At 38.9% G+C, this 20,281-nt stretch overlaps 4 protein-coding genes across 8 annotated transcripts in view; 1 reads left to right on the top strand and 3 right to left on the bottom strand.

Annotated features, from left to right (window-relative positions):
* Positions 1-2,640: 2,640 nt before the first annotated feature.
* LOC148724149 (histamine H2 receptor-like) lies at positions 2,641-7,088 on the top strand. 2 transcript variants are annotated; one of them, XM_088732658.1, is made up of 3 exons: positions 2,641-2,805; positions 3,201-5,610; positions 6,045-7,088. In XM_088732658.1, the coding sequence occupies exons 2-3, from the start codon at positions 5,093-5,095 to the stop codon at positions 6,181-6,183; spliced, it is 657 nt and encodes a 218-aa protein (XP_088588784.1). In that variant the 5' UTR covers positions 2,641-2,805; positions 3,201-5,092; the 3' UTR covers positions 6,184-7,088. The 2 variants fall into 2 exon arrangements, with proteins under 2 accessions (XP_088588784.1, XP_088588783.1); XM_088732657.1 differs by having other exon boundaries at positions 3,201-7,088.
* A 4,131-nt stretch (positions 7,089-11,219) lies between these two features.
* LOC111322463 (adenosine receptor A1-like) lies at positions 11,220-13,040 on the bottom strand. Its single transcript, XM_022925565.2, has one exon. It carries the CDS (start codon positions 12,874-12,876, stop codon positions 11,776-11,778), a length of 1,101 nt encoding a protein of 366 aa, XP_022781300.2. The 5' UTR covers positions 12,877-13,040; the 3' UTR covers positions 11,220-11,775.
* A 1,909-nt stretch (positions 13,041-14,949) lies between these two features.
* On the bottom strand, positions 14,950-18,403 carry LOC111322473 (hydroxylysine kinase). The gene is made up of 3 exons (XM_022925576.2): positions 18,254-18,403; positions 16,178-16,854; positions 14,950-15,775 (listed from the first exon to the last, which is right to left on the bottom strand). The coding sequence occupies exons 2-3, from the start codon at positions 16,823-16,825 to the stop codon at positions 15,122-15,124; spliced, it is 1,302 nt and encodes a 433-aa protein (XP_022781311.2). The 5' UTR covers positions 16,826-16,854; positions 18,254-18,403; the 3' UTR covers positions 14,950-15,121.
* Positions 18,404-19,184: 781 nt separating this feature from the next.
* The window catches only part of LOC111319147 (hydroxylysine kinase), an 11,926-nt gene continuing 10,829 nt past the window's right edge, over positions 19,185-20,281 (bottom strand). For all 4 annotated transcript variants that reach the window (XM_088733580.1, XM_088733582.1, XM_022921973.2 and 1 more), the window contains one exon: positions 19,185-20,281. This exon is cut by the window's right edge and continues 652 nt beyond it. The gene's annotated coding sequence lies outside the window, so the exon portion shown is untranslated.

The following is a 20,281-nucleotide window of genomic DNA, read 5'->3' as shown; positions in this document are numbered from 1 at the left end:
TTTTAATAAGCAAACCAGCGACTCCCGAAAGACCTGGCAGACTATAAACGAGCTAACTTCTCGAAAATCTGGGAAAACGCCAGTGGCGTCACTAAAAGTGAACGGATTAACGATAACTAATCCGTTGGAGCTATCAAACGAATTCAATAACCACTTTGCTAATATTGGTCCAAAACTTGCCAGTGAGATAAATTGTGATAGTGTTAGCTATCAAAGATATCTTACCGCAACAGATAAACGGTTTAAGCTCCAACCCACCAATCCAACTAAAGTATTTTCACTTTTAAATAAACTAGACAAGTCAAAGACAACAGGCCTTGACAAAATATCTGCTAGGTTTATCAGGGAATGTGCTGATCTCATTTGTGTGCCGATATGTGATATTTTCAATCAATCTATTAGCCAAGGGACGTTCCCTGACGACTGGAAATATGCAAGGATTACCCCTCTTTATAAACAGGGTGACCGCGGTGATGCTAACAATTACCGCCCAATATCGGTGATTCCAATAATGGCAAAGGTGTTTGAAAGGATAGTTTATGAACAGTTATATGCCTATTTGGAAGAGCACGATATTTTATGTCAAAACCAATCAGGGTTTCGTGCTAATCATTCAACTGTAACAGCTTTGTTGGAAGCGACAGATTCTTGGGCATATAATATTGATAACGAGAAAATCAATGGAGTCATTTTTTTAGATTTGAAAAAAGCTTTTGACACTGTTGATCATCAGATCCTTCTATCGAAACTAAACTATTATGGTATACATGGAAAATCTTTCAGATGGTTTCAGTCATATTTGGAAAACCGAACACAAAAATGCTCTGTCAACGGGTCGCTATCCAGTAGCTACTCGTTGACTTGCGGCGTCCCTCAAGGGACCATCCTCGGTCCATTACTGTTCTTATTATATATCAACGATCTTCCAAATTGCTTATCAAATTGTAAACCGAGAATGTATGCCGATGACACGCACCTCGCATATGCGGGAAGCAATCTTGAGAACGTTCAGTTTTGTCTAAATGAAGACCTAGAAAACGTCTTCAACTGGCTACAAGCGAACAAACTCACGTTGAACATGACTAAAACCGAATTCATGCTAATAGGGTCGAGGCAGAGGCTGAATACTCTCACAGCTTCACCAACAATTAGAATGAACAATACTCAAGTGAGCCAGGTTTCAGCTACAAAATCGCTTGATGTAATAAGAGACGATAAACTCGATTGGCATAGTCACATCGAAAAACTAACGAAAAAGATCGCCTCTGGTATAGGGGCCCTAAAGCGAATTAGGCACCTGATCCCAGCATCAACCTTACATCTCATCTACCAAGCTTTAGTAAACCCTCACTTTGATTACTGTGACATTGTTTGGGGTAGCTGTGGGAAAACGCTACGAGACAAACTGCAGAAATTGCAGAATAGAGCAGCCCGTGTGTTGACATGGTAGTTACTAAAAGTTGGAATCACCTGAAACCACCTGAAACCACCTGAAACCACCTGAAACCATCTGAAACCATCTGAAACCATCTGAAACCACCAATGAAACCACCTGAAACCATCTGAAATTACCTGAAAATTACATGAAAGCACGCAGACATGAACGCAGACCGTAGACGGTAGTTACTAAAAGTTGGAATCACCTGAAACCACCTGAAACCACCTGAAACCACCTGAAACCACCTGAAACCACCTGAAACCATCTGAAACCATCTGAAACCATCTGAAACCACCAATGAAACCACCTGAAACCATCTGAAATTACCTGAAAATTACATGAAAGCACGCAGACATGAACGCAGACCGTAGACCGCAAACCGCACGCCGCAAACCGCACACCTCGAATAGCCACGCCTCGAAAAAGGTCTACACAGTGTGTAATTAGCAGATTTATCTCTCTTCCCTTTGTTATCAAACGAGATCACGGAGTGCGTAAGCGAAACTGCTATGAAAACATTGGAGTTGAATTCTTACTGAACATATCGCAGTTACGACCCTCCACTGTCGAGCCGTACCAGTCTTGCATAGGTTATGTGTGTGCCTTTTGAGTCAGTCGACGTGTGCGCAATCAGTTTTCCTTTGTGTATACAGTGTGTAATTACCAGATTTATCTATCTCTCTTTTGTCATTGATGTTATCAGACGAGATCTCGGAATATCTGTTTTAACGTTAAAGTACTTCTACTATATGAAATCATTTTTGGTACAATCGTACAAAGCAACTCAGGTGTCTCGTTAACACAAACCTCAAAAACGCAGAACGCAGACCGCAGACCGCGCAGCTCGAAAAACGTGTACACAGTGTGTAATTACAAGATTTATCTCTCTTCCCTTTGTTATCAAACGAGATCTTGGAATGCGTCGCGAAACTGAAACTAATTTCATTGTCAATGACAGTGAGATAACAGATAAAAATAGACGTAAAGTAGAGTAAATTAGCAATACAGAAGTTTTGCGTCATGCTGAAAATTAAGATACCGATTTGCGATAATGTTTAATTCACGTGGGTTTAGATGGCTTTTTGGGTGGTTTCAGGTAATTTCAGATGGTTTCCATGGGGGTTTCAGATGGTTTCAGGTGGTTTCAGGTGGTTTCAGGTGGTTTCAGATGGTTTCAGGTGGTTTCAGGTGGTTTCAGGTGGTTTCAGGTGATTCCAACTTTTAGTAACCACGGTGTTGACATTCTCTAACTATGATGCTGATGCAACTGAGCTACTCGAGTTTTTAGGGTGGAAAAATCTTGCTCGCCAGCAGGAAATCCATAAAGCCACCATGATGTTTAGATGTCTGCACGGGCTAGCTCCAAGGTATCTATATTCAAAGTTTACGTGGCGTGACTCTGCTTATGACCTCAGGGACTCTGAAAATAAGCTTAATGTTCCACTACCGCGCACTAATTATTACAGAAAAAGCTTTAGCTACAATGGCGCCACATTATGGAACAGTTTACCACGCGATATAAGGAACACAGAGTCTCTGGGGTTATTTAAACGTAAGATCAATGACATTTTTAAAGTCTAACGCACGGCATTCACGGAAAACAGCTTTAGTGTTATAGTATGTAGTTTTAATTTTATATATCTTAGCGTATGTGATATGTATTTTTATAGGCTGATGAATTGATCGTGTTTAAATAAAGATTATAATACAATACAATACAATACAATACAATATCTCTGCCTTGTGCGCCTCAATCTTCTAGTTCGTCAGCTACACTGCTACCTACTCTACCCGTCAGTCCAATAATCACTGAGAATTAAATGGCCGCATGTTCACACTCCAAAACCAAGGCCGACCGAGCCTAAAGTCAGCTTGTGTATTGAATACCCAAGCAAAACTATCAATAAGAAGCTTGGTCCAGACGTGGAAGCTATTGCCAAGGCTTTGGCTCAATGTCCCCCTTCAAGATTTCAACATTTTGAAAAGTGTTGGCGAGATGAATATATTATGAGCCTTCCAGATTTCGGAAGACGGCACTCTGATTGGTCAATCGGCTGGAATGGAATGTTTGGTTAAAAGGAGCAGCCGTTTGTGGGGAGGGAGACAGGGATCCTGAGACAAAGAACGGCTGCAAGAGGGACTACAATAACTCCAGAACCTTGTAAAGGGACCTTGAGTGAAGGAACTAGTTCGTGTAGGGGACACTTTTTCTAGTCCCGATCGTGTTCCTTGAGTGGAGGCTCCACTACATTTATCATGGAATTTTTGACTTCCAACTGTGGGTGAAGCTCAGCCCTACCCCCCAGTTACTCGTAACCATCGAAATTCTTACTTCACAAGCAAAATACACGGTCTATTAAGTTGAAGAAACGTAGAAATTCCTAGCCTGCGAGCGCGCCCTCATTATCGACGCGCGTTTCCCCGCCTTCGGGAAGATTTGCGACAAGTCGAGGAGGGGTTTGCCGGAGGCCTGGTACTATTAATAATATCAGCGATAGACCCCGTGCAGATTTCTCGCCAACACTTGTTACTCACCTTCGGCTTGTGATATATAAGCTTTCCTCGTGTTCTTTCGAAAGTCCCGCGTGGTTTTATCCCGTTTGGAGCCCGGTAAAATGTGTTCTATCGCTTAAATTCTGAAGGCGTGCTTGCTCGCAGGCTACAGGATTCCCATCGCTCTCGATTAGTAAAATTTTACAATGAAATGAACGTTATTTTTTTTATTTGATTTATTTGTGCCTCAGTAAGTTGATATCAACTTATTACCTTTGTTACTCCAATTAAGGTTCTTTTTTTGGTCCGAGTGTAACTTAAACAGTGAGGAGATGCACGGCAGCGGCATTTCAATGGAGGTGATAACCCTTAGCAGTCTAGACACCTCGCTTAAACCTTCAGCGGAACTTGATGCAACTAAATTAAAAGAAGTGTTTCTCCTTATCGCGGCCAGCTTAAATTGCTGTTGATAGATGGTGGATTAGTCTCTTTTTTTTCATACAGTGTACCCAATTGCAATGTGTAATAGATTAGCGAAATGGTAACACAGCTCAAGATAACGAATGACAGCTTGCGTCAATGAATTCTTGTTCCTGGAGTTTATTCATCTTCAGCTTTATCTTCGCCAATCAGCTATGATGTAACTAATTAAATCATTCGATCTTTTTTTTATGTCGCAGTGAGTCCCAGCCTTAAATAAACACAGGGCTCAATTACTAGAAACTTGCCCTTCAGTGCCATAATCCGCCATTCATGACCGTACCAGTAATGCATTTAAGTGTTTTGTTTTCTTTCCTCGATAAGAACTGCTCTGATTAAGTCGTTTTCACCCGGTCAAGGGCATCTGGGTAGAATTTCGTGAGACAAGAGGCAATATCAAATGTCGATTGTTCGTCATTCGTCAAGAACGTGCTCTAAAAATTAAAACGTCGCAGATTAGTTGAAGCGCTCACGTTTTAACATTCTGTTCATATCTGTCTACTCTGCTTGTTAGAACCTTTCAATACCCATGTTGGTTTCTGATTAAGAAACACAGCAGGAGCGGTGATTTATCAGTTCGAAATTTCACTCAAGAATAGGTACTGCTGAAAGGAACCAAACAAACGCCAGTTTTGATAAGGTTTGAGGTGAACAAGGCAAGTCAATTAAGGACGCGTGGATATGAACGGTACGGGTACATTGGAGATAAACACTACAAATGAGGCACCCTCGACTTTGAAACACCGAGAACTGCCCGAGTTCATCTTAAACATTTACTTGATTAGAGGTATACTCGCTATACCCTTGGCGTTGATTACATCATTTTCGAATGGTCTTGTAATATTTCTGTTTCTGAAAGATCCAAAGAGATGTCTTCGTTCTTCCCCGAGTTGTGTTCTTGTTGCGAGCCTGGCTCTGGTGGATTTCATGGTGGGAGGCGTGCTGGAACCCATTGATGCCTACTACAGCCTTGCGATAGCCTTTAGGAAGCAGCACTCCATAAGAAGGAAAGACTTGCAGAGTGCTGCGGCTTATTTGCTCCTCAGCTCGATGCTTCTGCTGTTGCTGATAACGTTTGATCGATACACGGCGATATCTCGACCCATTCATTACCCCCACAGAATCACCAAGAAGAGAGTCGGTATCAGCGTGGTGATTGTATGGATCTACTGCGCCTTACTGATCTTTGGGATAAGACGGTGGGGCGAAAAGTTCAGAAATGAAATTTTTTGTGTTCATGTAGATGTAGTTGTGTTTGTTACAACAGTGCTTTTCTGTAACATTGTGTACTTGCTGCGCAAACAGACGAAAATCTTAAGAAGATTTAGCAGGTCTACGGATGACATCTTCGTCGTTCGAGCCTCAGAGCGCGAGCGTAAAATAACCATGACGCTCTTACACATGCTTGTGATATTCCTTGTTTGTACCATGCCCTGGTTTATCATGATGCAAATTTTTAACTATTGTAACATTTGCAAAAAGAATTGGTGGATCATGAAGTTGCTGTTTATTTTGTTCCAAGCTAATTGCGCCTTCAACCCATTCTTGTGTACGCTGCGGATGCCCCCTTACAAGATAAGTTTAAAGTTGAATCCACTGCAATTCAAATTGTTTCGTCTTTTCTTTGCGTCAGCTCGTCCTGCAAGGCAAGAATATCAGCTTCAAGGGAAAGACGCCATCTGCAACAACCGAGGGAGCAGAAAAAGCAGCTTGGTTTCCAATTCAAGTTTTGTTCTACCGAAGGCATTTTAATTCAAAATAGGGACCGTTAAGCAGTAATGACGGCAACGCCGTAGAAAACGTGGATTAAAAAATGAATTTGTTGTTTTAGTAAGAATTTCGCGAATTGTTGAATGTGTTTACGGCCTCTTATAGTGCCACACCTCAGCTTCCGCATAAAGAAATGAGCAGGGTTGAGTTCCTAATGGTATTTTAGATAATTTTTCGTCGGGTATTTCGTTGACAGACTCCTTAAGCTCGCAAATTTTGGTGATTTCACGTGGTTAATTCCCGGTAGAGGACGGATAAGGAATGTGCAAAGTTTTAAAACGCACGTGCTGCGTATTTGATCTTCCATTTGCTTTTCCACGTCTTAATTGCAGTCGTCTATCAATTTATCAATTTATCAAGGCTAAAAGGAACCGTTTGGAAATCAAATGGATTTCTCTTTGTTTGAGTACTACAGACGAGTAGGCATTTGTACCCCTACGACCTGTTTCAAAGTAGCCATCTGCGCTAGACGTAGGACGTCCTCTCAAAGCTAGACAATGAACAATGCTGGAGATCTTAAAGATTGGTAGCTAAGAACAACGTACTTTTACAATGAACATTCGTCGTGTTTTAGGGAGCTTTATCGGTTTTTAATATCTTTTACTTTGTCAAAGGCAGCAAAGGAAAAATTATTTTGTAATTTTGTGAACTGAAGTGTTTAGTTGTGTAGGTGTAAAGAAGCTGAACAGGTTACATTCAGTTTGAGCCATTGGATGAGTTTATCAGTTACGTTTTCACTCCATCAGTGGAGTAAATGTACGGCTTTTCTCTTCACGATCCTGAAGAAAACGAGAGTACCGTTCATTAATTTGGTACAGTGCATGTGTTGAGTGTTAATCTGACATTATTATGTATATGAGGATTTTCAGTTTTGAAATGAAATAAAGTTCCGCAGGTGTTTACCCGTGCCGTGGTGTATTTGCCTATTTGGAAGGATTTTAATTTTAAGCAAAATACTTTTCGACCTCGCTCGTTTCATTTATCAGTTACTGATCTTTAGAGCAATTTTCCATTTATGACGATTTGACGTGAAGTCAAAGAAACATTTGCTAATGTCAGGCATCATATACGAACTCAGATCAAAGTTATTTTCATCAACGAAGCCCAATGCAAATGAATGCCGACGATCTTGCTCGAAAATTTGGTTTTCTCTCTTGAAATTCTGATTCGTTGGGAGATTGAATCTAAGGCAATCTGCCATCGTTAGATAGCTTGAAAAGCCTCATTGAGAGAAGGAAATCATGATGCCGGTTATCTCGCCAGTATTACTTTACATTTACTACAAGAAGGACGAACAGACTAGACGGCGGCACCAGTAATGTGACAACACTGCATTTCCTCATGTGTGCGACTTCTTATCTGAAGTTAACAGTGCCGATGCTACAAGATATGAATTTATATTGAGTTAAAAGTGAAGATTCATTCTTAATTTCATTCCGGCTGCACTTTGAGTTTGACTGCAACTGGGTAAAAAAACTCTTATTTTAAAAGTGTTGAAGTGTTTTTTCAATTCTAGCAAGCAATTAACGCCTTTTTTTTTGGCTGAGACCGGAGAGGCGCAACCTTTGTATAACTCATACCTTTTCGGATAATTATCAGCAATGCTTGATGTAATCATCGAACAGTCTAAGGTCACGGTCGTTAATCGTTTTGTAAAGTGTGGATCATTGAACTTCATATGTTTTTAGTGTAAGTTTTCAACGAGCACAGTGGGTTTATATTTAACGAGAGCAACAGTTATTACCTAAAATCATTCTAACATACAGGAAGAAAAGAGCGCGAGAAAAAAGGTTACTTATAATGACTCCAAATTTGGCGTCATTTCTAAACACCAATTCACAGGTTTTCGTGTGTTTCTGTGGGAACACACGAAGAAGAGCTTGAAGAAGAGCAGAAGAGCTTGCTATAACTTCTGGAGTGCCACAAGGGTCCATCCTCGGACCCCTGTTATTCATTGCCTACATTAATGATTTACCACGTTGTGTCAAACACTGTTCTGTAAATATGTACGCTGACGACACAGTTTTATATCTTGCTGGCCCAACAGTAGACAATTTAACTTTTTACTTTAATCAAGATCTTCAATGTCTATCTGAATGGCTAGAAGACAACAATCTTGTTCTCAATGTTTCAAAAACTAAGTGTGTACTATTTACATCTCGAAGGCATAAAGAGCGCGATTGTATTTTAAATCTTAATCTTATCGGAAGGCTGATTTCTTGCGAAACTACTTTTAAATACCTAGGCGTGGTGTTCTACAGTTTTATGACTTGGAAGGCTCACGCAGACTATATGTGTAAAAAGGTGGCGTCAAGAGTTAGTATTCTGGGCCGCATTAGAAGTTTCGTCACAAAAGAGGCTGCAATACTTGTTCATAATACCTTAATTCTTCCCTTATTTGATTACTGTGACATTGCCTGGAGTAACCTTTTACAACAAGATATAGATCGACTACAGCGCTTACAAAATAGATCTGCACGGATTATTACACGTTGCTCCCGGTCATCTGAAGCAATAGATCAGCTGCAATGGCCGACTCTTTCCAGTAGACGCTATTACCACAAGGCTAAACTCGTTTTTCTCTGTCTCCACTCATTAGTTCCTAGTTACTTTTCACCATATTTTACCAGATTTTCGAATATTCACAATTATTCCACGAGGCAAAGTCTGAGGCTATCCCTACCAAAAGTAAAACAGAATTTTGGGAGAAGGACCTTTCTTTTTACTGGCGCAGAAATTTTTAATAAACTTCCTTTAAACATTGTGAAGAGTGAAAACATTCAAACGTTCTGTCGCCGAGCAAAACATTTCCTTTTACCGTAATTTTGATAATTTTTGATATTTTATTTACTATGTTATGTTTTAATTGTGTTTTAGCTTTGTAGTTTTAGGCTGTTAATGTAGTTGTAAAATCCTAGTCATTATATATACATATATATCTATTCTAGAAATTTGATGTAAATTATTTTCAATACAGGGCCCCTATGGATACCAGCCTTAGAGCTGAATGGGCTACCCTGTGTGTAAATAAAGTTTGCTCTCTCTCTGTGGAAACGGTTTCGACGTGATGCGATCATTTTTAACACATAGGGGTGTTAAATTGGCTCCCCAGCTAGCATACTTTTTGGCATAATTTGAGCAAACTGGCATAATTTCTGCTAAGTAGCAATGCTAGCATACGCATGATGCACGATCCTCGCAGTAGAGAGCGGTATTTATGCAATAGCGAAAATCAGACCTGAAAAAAACCAGGCCTGTACGGGATTCGAACCACTGAGGCTCTGCGATACTAGTGCAGCGCTCTACCAATTGAGCTAACAAGCCAACTGGGAGCAGGCCGTTAAGTTGATTCGTAATAATAATTCGTAATCAGGGGTTCAAATCCCGTACAGGCCTGATTTTTTTCAGGTCTGATTTTCGCTATTGCATAAATAGCGCTCTCTACTGCGAGGATCGTGCATCATACGTATCTAATACCGCGGTTCAAAATATATGAACTTCATATATACATTGTAACCAAATGCTTGCATAATTCGCATATTTTGATAATTATTGGATCATTTTTGATGCTACAATTTGATCATTGTTCATCTCTACTCCCAAGCACTTGGTGACATTATTCGATGTTTTAAGTTTAGTTCAAGTAAAAGAATTTGTAGTTCACTGTGAATCACTGAGCGGCGTCTGAAACGGTCTGAGCCCGGGTCTGGGGTGCACCGGAACCGGAAGTCACATTGTAGGTCATGTTGGTGTGCATGTTAACATGAACCAGATGTTTATTTGAATTTCATTGTGGATTTGTTGCGTTCCTTTCTTGTAGACCAACGGCTTCTAATTAAAAAATGTATTTTTTGGACTTATTTGCAATTTTTTCAAAGAGCATAATTTTAAAAAAGGGGCATAATTTGCGAAAAAGAGCATAATTTTAGCATAATTTCGCCAAAAAAAGCAATGCTACTAGCATAATTTATAAAGGCCTACTCCCTAGCCTCATAGAGACGCTTTTTGGTGCGGCTAAATATACCTGCAGTTCATAAAAAGACATCAATCATCCCCCTTAAAAAAAAGTATAACTGAAAAATTCAACATCCCTCTTATACTCAAAAAAGTAGGAAAAAATTTAAAAAAGAAAAAAAATAGATATGCACGAGACAAAATTTCCAGTGTTCAGGCTGGATCCTTTTGTCAATATTTCTTCAAATGGAACTGAATCATATTTCACCTTCCCTAATTCAGTGGAAACTCAGATACGAGGCCGTTCTTATAGTTTACAGCGCTTGTTTCACAAGGGCATATAGATACTTCATTTATGTCAAAGAAAGAGTCTGACTGCAATTCAAACGGCATATGCGGCAGATCACCTTGTGTCTTTGGTTGTAAGTTTTAGTTGCTAATTAATATGGGGACTCAGCCATCGTTTCTTCGTCCCACGCTCGTAACAAAACTAACGACATCTTTCTCTATTTCGTTACTGAGCTCAAAATTTATCATCTCTCTTATTGTATTTAGCTAATATCGTCAGAACGTTAACAATTTTAACGAATTTGGGAAGCTTTGATCAATGCTGTTTAAATTTTGCAAAAACATCTTTCAGTGAAGTTTTTTGACGCTTCTTTCATTATTAATTTGAATCTCAACTCGTTTTCTCTCCTATTCAAATCAACAAAGAAAACAATATCTAGTGATACATAATTATTCAGGAATTCAAATTCACTCTGCGCCCAAAGATTATGAATCATTTTCAAAGCTTTAGAGAGAAATTTCAGCTACACAACTGTTTTTTGGCATCTGAAATGATTTTTTTGGGAAAAAAAATTAAAATTGTATGCTTCCTCTGTTCATAATTCTTGTAAATATTCTATTTCGCAAATTCATAGTACAATGTGTTTAGTTTAAACCACTGTTTTATGAGAGAAAAGTTAATTACTATATTTAGGTCGAACACGATCATTATTTTCAACCCGGAAACTATCAGATGTCTTTGGGATTTCCGACAACTGACGAACATGCCGGCAAATTAAAGAAGCATGCTGCAGAATATTTGTAAATGTTAGGGTAAGGCACTATCATTTGATACACGCCTTTCCTTTTATTGTGGAAAAAGGCCAGCATTTCATTCTTTTTCTCTTTGAAGCTTATGAGTTTTCCCTCCTTCCTTCCTTCCGTTCTTCGTGTTTTAGTTATTTAGTGTTAACAACCGATTTATTTTATAGGTGACATTTAAGTTTTTTAAACAATATTATTACATAACATTTGTATGTTCTATATCTAATTTATCTCAGCTGAATAAAATATAGTTCACTGAGAAAAGATGATCTCACTTTGTTTCCTATCATCATCTAATCGAGATGAATCAATTTCTATTTTTCATAAATTGACAGCATAATATAACCTCCTCTAATTGGTCTGGTCATGGGAAATAACTCCCGAAAAACACCGGAGACTAAGCATGTAAATTTTCAAAGAAAAAAACGCTCTCAACTTCCATTTGATAATCGATATTGCTTCTTCACACAAGGACTCGAAAAATACAATTATCAATCACTTTTTCACAGTTGGAAATTAACCCTGTAATGGTACTTCTTAGTTTAGTTTTAAATGTTATCAATATTTTGTTGATGGTGAGTCATAACAGGCGGCAAAGAAATACTTGAATTTAAAGATTTTTTTTTTCCGCTGGAGTGATTTCCACTGCTGGAACTTCTTTGCCTGAGTACATACGCACGCCTGGCTTGCTGCAAAGATCGACAAACCACGCTTGAAAACCCCCACCGCGCCAAAGTCATTCGCAACGCCACTCTGTAGCGCGGCAGACGGAGCGTGCACAAAAACGGGTTGATGGCGCAGTTGGCTTCGAAAAGTATAAAAAGCAGCTTCAGGATCCACCAGTGTTTCTGGCAAATTGGGCAGTTATCATAGATCTGCATCATTATAAACCAGGGCATGGTACAGAATAAGAACACCACAAGCATAGTGGCGAGTGTGAGAGTTACCTTCCGTTCACGAGTCGACGCTTGAACTACAGAAGCGTCGTCCGAACTCACACTTAGCCGTTTTAATTTGCTTGTTTGTAGTCGTAGCAGGTAGACAATCCTGCAGAAAATACCAGTGGTAATGAACACAACCAAGTCGATATGAGCGCAAAATAAAATGTTCCTGAGTTCTTTTCCCCAGCGGCGTATTGCAAATATAAGAAGCGCACAGTAGATCCAAACTAGCGTCACGCTGATGGTAATTCTTTTCTTTGTGATGCTGTAAGGGTACTGGATGGGCCGAGATACTGCTTTGTGTCGGTCAAAAGTTATCAGCATCACCAGAACCGTCGAGGACAGGAGGAGAAACGCAGCAGCACTCTGCAAGTCTTTTCGAACTAAGCTGTGCTTCTTTCTATTGGCAACAGCCAGACTGTAGTATGCATCCGTAGGCTCCAGGCCGCAGCCGACGGCGAAATCCACCAGAGCCAGGCTTGCGACAAGAAGGCAAGTCGGAGAAGAACGAAGACATTTCTTTGGATCCATTAGTACCAAAAATATCACAAGGCCATTTGAGAAAGATGTAATTACTGCCATGGTAATGGCGAGAACACCTCTTGTTAAATAAACATTGTAGAGAAACGCAGCTTTCGCACCGTGTTTCAAATTCAGAGTCGCTTCTGCAGCATTCACCGAGGTTGAGTTCGTAATGTTGAGACCCATGTTACCTCCGTAGACTGCGAAGTACTTCTGTTTGCAAATTGTTCTCCTGTCAGTTTTATAGCCACATCTCCATATCAGTTGTATCTTTGTGTTTCCTGCTAAGCTTTTCCTTAAAGGGGTCGGTTATAGCAACATTGTCTATCTCCAGGCTTGTTCAGTTTGCCTTTTTATCAGCCTTTTATTTATCTATATTTAGATGAAATATTAAAATATCGGAAGGGAGGCGGAAACCGCGTTTTTCATGAAACAGGTGCAGCAAATGTTTGCTATGGACAGCCTATTCGATAAATTGTGCAAACCTGACATAACGAAATATAGACACTGGGAACCCAGCAAATTGAGTCGAGTGGTGGTTTGGTAAATTTAAAAGCAAATCCAATTGCTATCGAGTGAATTATTGAGAGCTTGATATCCAAATTGCAGTTGTTGGTGAGACGTATTCAGAATGTCCTCAAGGGTTGAATTCACTTTTCTTTTTCATACAGATCATGCTCACATAAGATTAATCGAGAAGTTGTAATAAAAGAGTAATCTTTTTCAGTTCTAATTCAACTAATATTTACTGCCTTGTTGATCAGCAACTGTATACGATACATTGAAAAAAAGCCTGTCTTTTACAATATTATTAAACCTAGAAGACATCGAAAGTGGCGCATATGGATATGTAGCTTGCAAGATTTATTTTGAAACAACTTTCCAACTCCAAGGGGATCGAAACAGCCACAGTGCGTTTTTCAGTTCTGATGCACTTATAGTAAATTCTGATTTAAAAGATGACAAATTTGGGGTACAAACTCTCCCTAGTATGAGTAGGATTTAATTTACAATAATTCATTTTAGAAACACTTATTTTTCGGAAATGCATGAAGAACAGATTATGCAAAAACTTCAAAAAAGCATTTAAATCGAAATAGGCCTCTCAGGTTCCTACGCGTTTCGTAATCTATTTTTTTGTTTTGTTTTTGTTTTGGTGCATATGAATTATGTTTTGATGGTAGTGTAGAATTCCTTCCGGAATCATAGTGTTAATGATGATAAGAAGCACTTAATGATAAGGATTCACGTTCCATGCCAGTAAGAGGACTTCTACGTGCTCCAGAATCGTTTTAAATAACACATTTACATTATGTTTACAGCCTTTTTTACACACCCCAAGGGCTAGTTTCTATCATTGTCTTGGAAACGCACAAAACTGTCTCGTTTTTGTATAAAATATTTTAATCTTATCATACTTTCTCCTGTTAAATTACCAAAACACGTAGAAATCAGTATTTTACGACACGCATGATAAACGAGAAAAGATGGGGAGGGGGGCGTGTGGAAGCAGTTCGCTTTTTTTTCCTCCTTCAATTCCAGAGCAAACTTCTGAAGATGTCACTGTTCAAAAATGAATAAAGGAAAAAAAAAAGGTCTTAACTCCGTTAAAACAGAGTGCCGCAAAAGAAACGAAATGTCTGAACTTACTAACATCGTTATTTTTTCTCCATGCCATACCGCACGCAATATCCAATGCATATGCAGTAAATGTGATAACTTGATTGTATCTGACGAGGTGGCTTTGTCGATTTATTGTCTAGTCTTAATTAATTACTTCACCCATTAATATCAATATTTACAACGTAATTCAGTAGGACTTTTTTTTTTTTTTCATGTGTGAGCAGATGGTTTGCTGTCAAGCTTTTTATTTATTTATTTTTTCTGTTTTTGAACTGAGAGGCTTTTTTTTTGTTGTTGTTGTTGTTCTTGGTATTCTTTGTTAGCTAAAAACCCGAGCGTTACTTAACGACTGACTATGTATAGTTTTTTTTGGTAAAGGAAAAAAAATTAAAGAAAGGAAACAAAATAAATAGCCTGTGAGTAGGAAGCGAGTCGGAACAGCTGATGACAGAAAAACTATGAAAGTGGTTTGCTTGTACCCAAGCTCCCATAACTGCCAAGGATTAAGCAACATATAAAAACGCTTTGGTGTCTACGGAGTGTGGTGTTTCGAGTGAATTACTTATTATCGAATTGCTATAACGGGCTAAAGAGAAAAAAGCTTATACAAAGATAAGTGAATTATGATCACTCCGATGAAGTCTGCATTAATTTTATTGTGTTAAGAGCTGAGCTATTGCTCTGTTATTTCAGTAAGAATAGCACTGGATTGTAGAAAAAGTATTGGCTGTTAAAATCATGAAGATAACTCAAATTTTCTGAAAAGTCACCAAAAAATTTCATTGGTATGTTCTTCACGCCCACGCTTTCAATGTTCATTATGGTTTTTTCGTGTGTTTTCACTTATTTCCATCCATATTTTTAGCATTTCTTCCTTAGGCGTCATCCAAAATTCTTCAAAAACTTTCCACCCGTTTTTGGCTGTTTCTAAGACATAGTCATTTCCAGGATCAACGTGCTTGCTCACATAAGCGCCAAATACTAATGACTGACAAAACCTTGACGCTACTAACACGGGCAAGACCTCCAACTCCACGCTAGATAAGGGATTTATTGAGTGGTATCCCGCAAAGAAATGTCCCACCATTCTAGTTCGCCCGCAGGCCAAAGCCCTTTCAACATTCATGAGGTACATAAGAGGAATAGCGAGATCAAATACTTTACAACTGTAGTTTGAGTGTCCAAAGTCTATGAAACCAATATCTTGCACAGAGTATTGTGAACATTGCTTATTATGGGGAGCAAATACAAGATTGGTGTAATTTGGATCCCCGTGGATGATTTGCATGGGTAAGAGATGTAACTTTGGTTTCACATTTTTCCTAAAAGCTTCACAAACTTCTCGCACCATTTGTACACGATGAGGATCAGTCACAGCTTCAAGGCAAGGCTCAATTGTCTCGTCAACTCTCAACAGGTCCCAGCTAAAATCTGGACGCCTCGGGTTAGCACAGACAAAATCCTGTTTGTTTCAATAAAGAATGATGTAAATCAAATTAAAACAGCGACGGCAAGTGAAACTTACATCAGCGAATGTAACTACGAGCAATGATACCAATAATGATAAATAGACCGATATTCAATTGAGAATCGAACTTGATCCTGGATTGCTCTGGTTTTTACTTTACTTCGCTTAGTGATTGGTCCAGAAAACTCACACGCCAGTCTCTTAACCAATCAAATGCACAACTAAAACCAATCCCAACTTAATCTCCCGTTTTCTCGTCAATCCATGCTGGTCAATCAATGTTAGTCAATCTTATGGTTCAAAAGGTTAATAGAACCTAATTTTGGTTTGTTTGTTTGTTTGCCATTGATTGATTGATTGATTTGAAATGTAGATTAGCCGTCTATTTTCGCCTACCTTTAAATCTTGATCCAGGCTGCCCACGGCCTTTCCAGCAGTGAACAGCAGGTGAGTGTTTAGCGGTATTTTATTCAATACCTCACCTGGTACAAAATTCAGAAGGAGAACAGCACACACCAGGAATTCGTCATCAGAATATACATCGCCGTTATAAATATGAATTCCATCAACGAGATTTCTATTTTTTTTAACAATTAGAGGACTAGTACCAGTCTCCAAAGAGATACCATTACTATCTCGGTCTGTTGTCATGGAAACATGATTAAGCTCTGAGTTAACTAAGCTAGGTGGGTAGATTCTGGGGATTTTGCACTTTACAAAGGGCGTCTTAAGAATGGAGTTGACTGGAGTGGAGGATTTGTACCCACGTTCTTGGAGAAACAACATCATGTTACACTGAAGCTCTATGAAGTGTTCTTGGCTTGTTTCTACGTCATTTAAAATTTTGAGAACGTATTCCTGGCATCCTGGTGGCCCATTCAAGGATCCCCGTATATAGAAATTTCTGTCCACGTAAGAATCGAGCTCTTTGACAAAAGACAAATCTGTGATGTGCAGGTTGAAGAGTTGAGCTGCTAAGACTGCTGCTTGATGTTTCTCGACTGGCGGTTTTGTTCGTTCAAGCGAAGGACGATTATTATTCATATTCCTATTAGATGACAAGAAAAAATGACCTGCAAGAAGACAAAATTGAGACACAAAGAGGTTAAACTGTAAAACTGAGCTACTGTTTCCAAAAACAGGTTAACATGCATACATACATACATACATACATACATACATACATACATACATACATACCTAAATACACTTCATACATAAAACACCTTCCGCGCGGTTTTTGTATTCAAAGTCTTTTCACTAAGCTCTTTAACAAACCTTTATCACAAAGGTTCTTTTAAATTTAATTTTACTATAATTGTCCTTGACACAATGGTTTTGACGGTCGATTCTTTGAAATGTATGTGGTTAAATCCTATTTTTGTCGTAGTAATTTTTGTGTTCGATTCTTTTCTGACTTTCGTGTTTCACAGGAAGGCAGGTTGCGCTATCAATATTTAAATGTTCTTAGTCTTTACTTTTTCACGCTTTTTTTGTGGTGTAGAGTAACATTCTGTGTCGGCAAGAGTAGACCTCGGTCTATTAAAATTCAGTTACCTTTGAAATGCTTCATCATTGCTTTTAGAATTAATTAAATCACTCTCGCGGACCGGTTTTCAGTTGATATGAGACATGCCTTTTTACAGATTGAAAGAACTTTCTAATTTTAAAGAAATGCACACGTTTTTGTCATCGACCTTCGTCTGAAAGTTATGAGGGCGAACTATGATTATGTCATATGAGCGAGTCGCCTTGAGGGACTATATTGGCAATACAAACTTGATGTCACCCAAAGTAATTTGCTAAATCAACAATTCCACATGCATATTTTTCGCGTGATATCTTCAAATTCGAAAATCCAAAATAAAGGGCCACGAAAACTTTTATCCTCATCAGGCATAATGGGGTGTAAATTCGTATCTGTTTTCAAATTCTCAGCTCAATAGCGTGCTTGGTTTGGAAACCAGCGAAGTATGAAGTTCAGAGTTATGCTGGTTGCATGACATATAGGTCCGATCGCGGCGTTTGTCAAGAAATATAGACTTCTCTAGCTGTTTTTTAGCCTTTTCAGGAAATTAAGTGTTAGAGAAATTATTTTAGTACATGTTTGCTGGTTTAGCTTAGATAATTATTGAGCTAGATAGCCAAAGTAAGTTCCAGATGTTTTAAACTATTTTCTAACCGCCATGTTGATGGACCAAAGATAACTACGCTCTTTAAATTTGCGCAAAACAGTTTGACGAATATCTTAAGATTGGGAAAATAAAGAGATCTAAGACCTGAAGAAGTGCTTCCTTAGCCTATCTCCTATAACAATGCAGTATCTTAACCTTATCCACTAAATATCTTTCTCTCGATGCGTGTCAGTGAAAACTATCACATTCAAAATTGATGGCACCCAAAGCGATTTGCTTAAAGCAACCATTTCAAGGTGTTCTACTTTATCTGAATAAAGTTTTGACGAACACTCACCTTTTTGGGGGCTGCCACTTGAGTAAAGTATAGCTTTGCGGCTGACAGCACTGCTTAGAAGCCGCGATTTCCTTCACTGGTAGTTCAATTATTTTACTATACAGATCGTCCGCTCCACCAGGTCCCCGTCGATTCTTAATCGCGACAGAGTTGAATAAACATGACATGAACCCAGTAGAGCTACAATGGGGTAACTCCCGGGGGGGTAGTGACACTTAGTGACACTCTTTATCGAATAATCTTGTCTGCAATTAGCAGTTATTGTATAGTTTTAAAGTTTTATAGCCGAATGTTTTAGAGAAACGTTCCGAAAGATTTCGAGATTAGTTTATGTTTATAGCCGTTCTGAAGGATCTCGATATCAGTTTAGTATATTTTTGGTGTGTTGTCCGGCCGACAAGTGTTTACGAAATGTTTTGAACATCGGATGGCTTGAGGTCATTTAATACGAAGAATTATGGGAAGGGACACAACAAAGCCGTATAGACTAAAAGCACTTATAGAAGAACATGGAAGTGGTTGGTCATTTGTTCGGAAAGGCTGAGAATAGTATTATCCGCACTATCCACGAATAAAACTACCAAGAATCCAGGAGATTAGGCCGTCCAAAACAGTCCTAAAGGAGTGAAGTGCAAGACGTGCTCGTTGAGAAGAAAATCACTCTATGCTACTCAGCGATAGCAAAGATAACCTAATTTATTCTAATGTACGTATAATTGATTTGAATATGACTTTGGCATAGTTTTCTCGGATGGGGGGGGGGGAGGGAGGGGGATCGTATTTTTGCTTTTTTGCCATAGGAACTTGGAGGGAATAACACAAGAATGAGGTGTTTATCACGACCCCTTGTAAATCACCCTCATCCAATCTTTAATTTTGAGCGAATACTACGGAAATTCCTAATTGCATTTTATGATCTAATATACGTTCGTCATCGAAAGAAATATTTTATTTAGTATAAAATGATAAAAATAATAATAGTGGTGATGATGATGACGATGATGATGATTATCAGCCAAGGAATATTAAGAGTTACAGAGAAACTCGAGCTACACCAAGCAAAAATGAATAATCTTTATACCAATAAAGTCTTTTCCACTTTATTAACCAAACGCACTCTTCGATTAAGTGTCAGAAATCTAAAACCAAAGGAATCACAACGGCCGGTCAAAAGAAAGGAAAATATCTTAAAGAGCCAATAAGAACTCAAAGTAAAACCAAGCAAACAGCCCAAAGCGCGGGAAAACGCGGGCTACCATTTTAATTTGCATCTGATTGGTTGAGAGAGTCACGCGAATTTTCTGGACCAACCACAGAGCAAAGTAAAGAAAAACCAAAGCAGAATGCCTAAAGCGCGGGAAAACGCGGGCTACCAAGTTATGATCAGTTTTAATTTGCATCCGATTGGTTGAGAGAGTGGCGCCAGCTTTCTGCACCAACCCCAGAGCAAAGTAAAGAAAAACCAAAGCAAACTGCCCAAAGCGCGAGAAAACGCGGGCTACCAAGTCATGATCAGTTTTAATTTGCATCTGATTGGTTGAGAGAGTCGCGCAAATTTTCTGGACCAATCACAGAGCAAAGTAAAGAAAAACCAAAGCAAATTGCCTAAAGCGCGGGAAAATGCGGGCTACCAAGTCATAATTAGTTTTAATTTGCATCTGATTGGTTGAAAGAGTCGCGCGAATTTTCTGGACCAACCCCAAAGCAAAGTAAAGAAAAACCAAAGCAAACTGCCCAAAGCGCGGGAAAACGCGGGCGACCAAGTCATGATTGGTTCAGGTTTTGCATCTGATTGGTTGAGAAGGCAGCGCGAGCTTTCTGGACCAATCACAGAGGGAAGTGAAGCAACACCTATTAAAACCATTGTAATCCAAGATTACTTTCGACACTCATTTGAAAACGGCTCTAAAAATTAAAATCAAATAACAGATGAAACAATTTGACTGTTAAAATTATGGTGATAATCATGACCTTTTGTGAAACTCGTGTTGATATTCTTTATGTCATTTTCTCCACACCGATACTCTC

Source organism: Stylophora pistillata, chromosome 9 (assembly GCF_964205215.1).
Source record: "Stylophora pistillata chromosome 9, jaStyPist1.2, whole genome shotgun sequence".
In the NCBI taxonomy this organism is placed as follows: Eukaryota; Metazoa; Cnidaria; class Anthozoa; order Scleractinia; family Pocilloporidae; genus Stylophora; species Stylophora pistillata.
Note: the sequence above shows the minus strand (reverse complement) of the source record. Positions and strands in the feature narration are given on the sequence as shown.

Excerpts from the sequence above, each read along its gene's own strand:
- LOC148724149 (XM_088732657.1), top strand. The coding sequence starts at position 5,093 with ATGAACGGTACGGGTACATTGGAGATAAACACTACAAATGAGGCACCC.
- LOC111322463 (XM_022925565.2), bottom strand. The coding sequence starts at position 12,876 with ATGGGTCTCAACATTACGAACTCAACCTCGGTGAATGCTGCAGAAGCG.
- LOC111322473 (XM_022925576.2), bottom strand. The coding sequence starts at position 16,825 with ATGAATAATAATCGTCCTTCGCTTGAACGAACAAAACCGCCAGTCGAG. Across the intron at positions 15,776-16,177 it reads GCCTGGATCAAGATTTAAAG|GATTTTGTCTGTGCTAACCC; the intron begins GTAGGCGAAAAT and ends TGAAACAAACAG.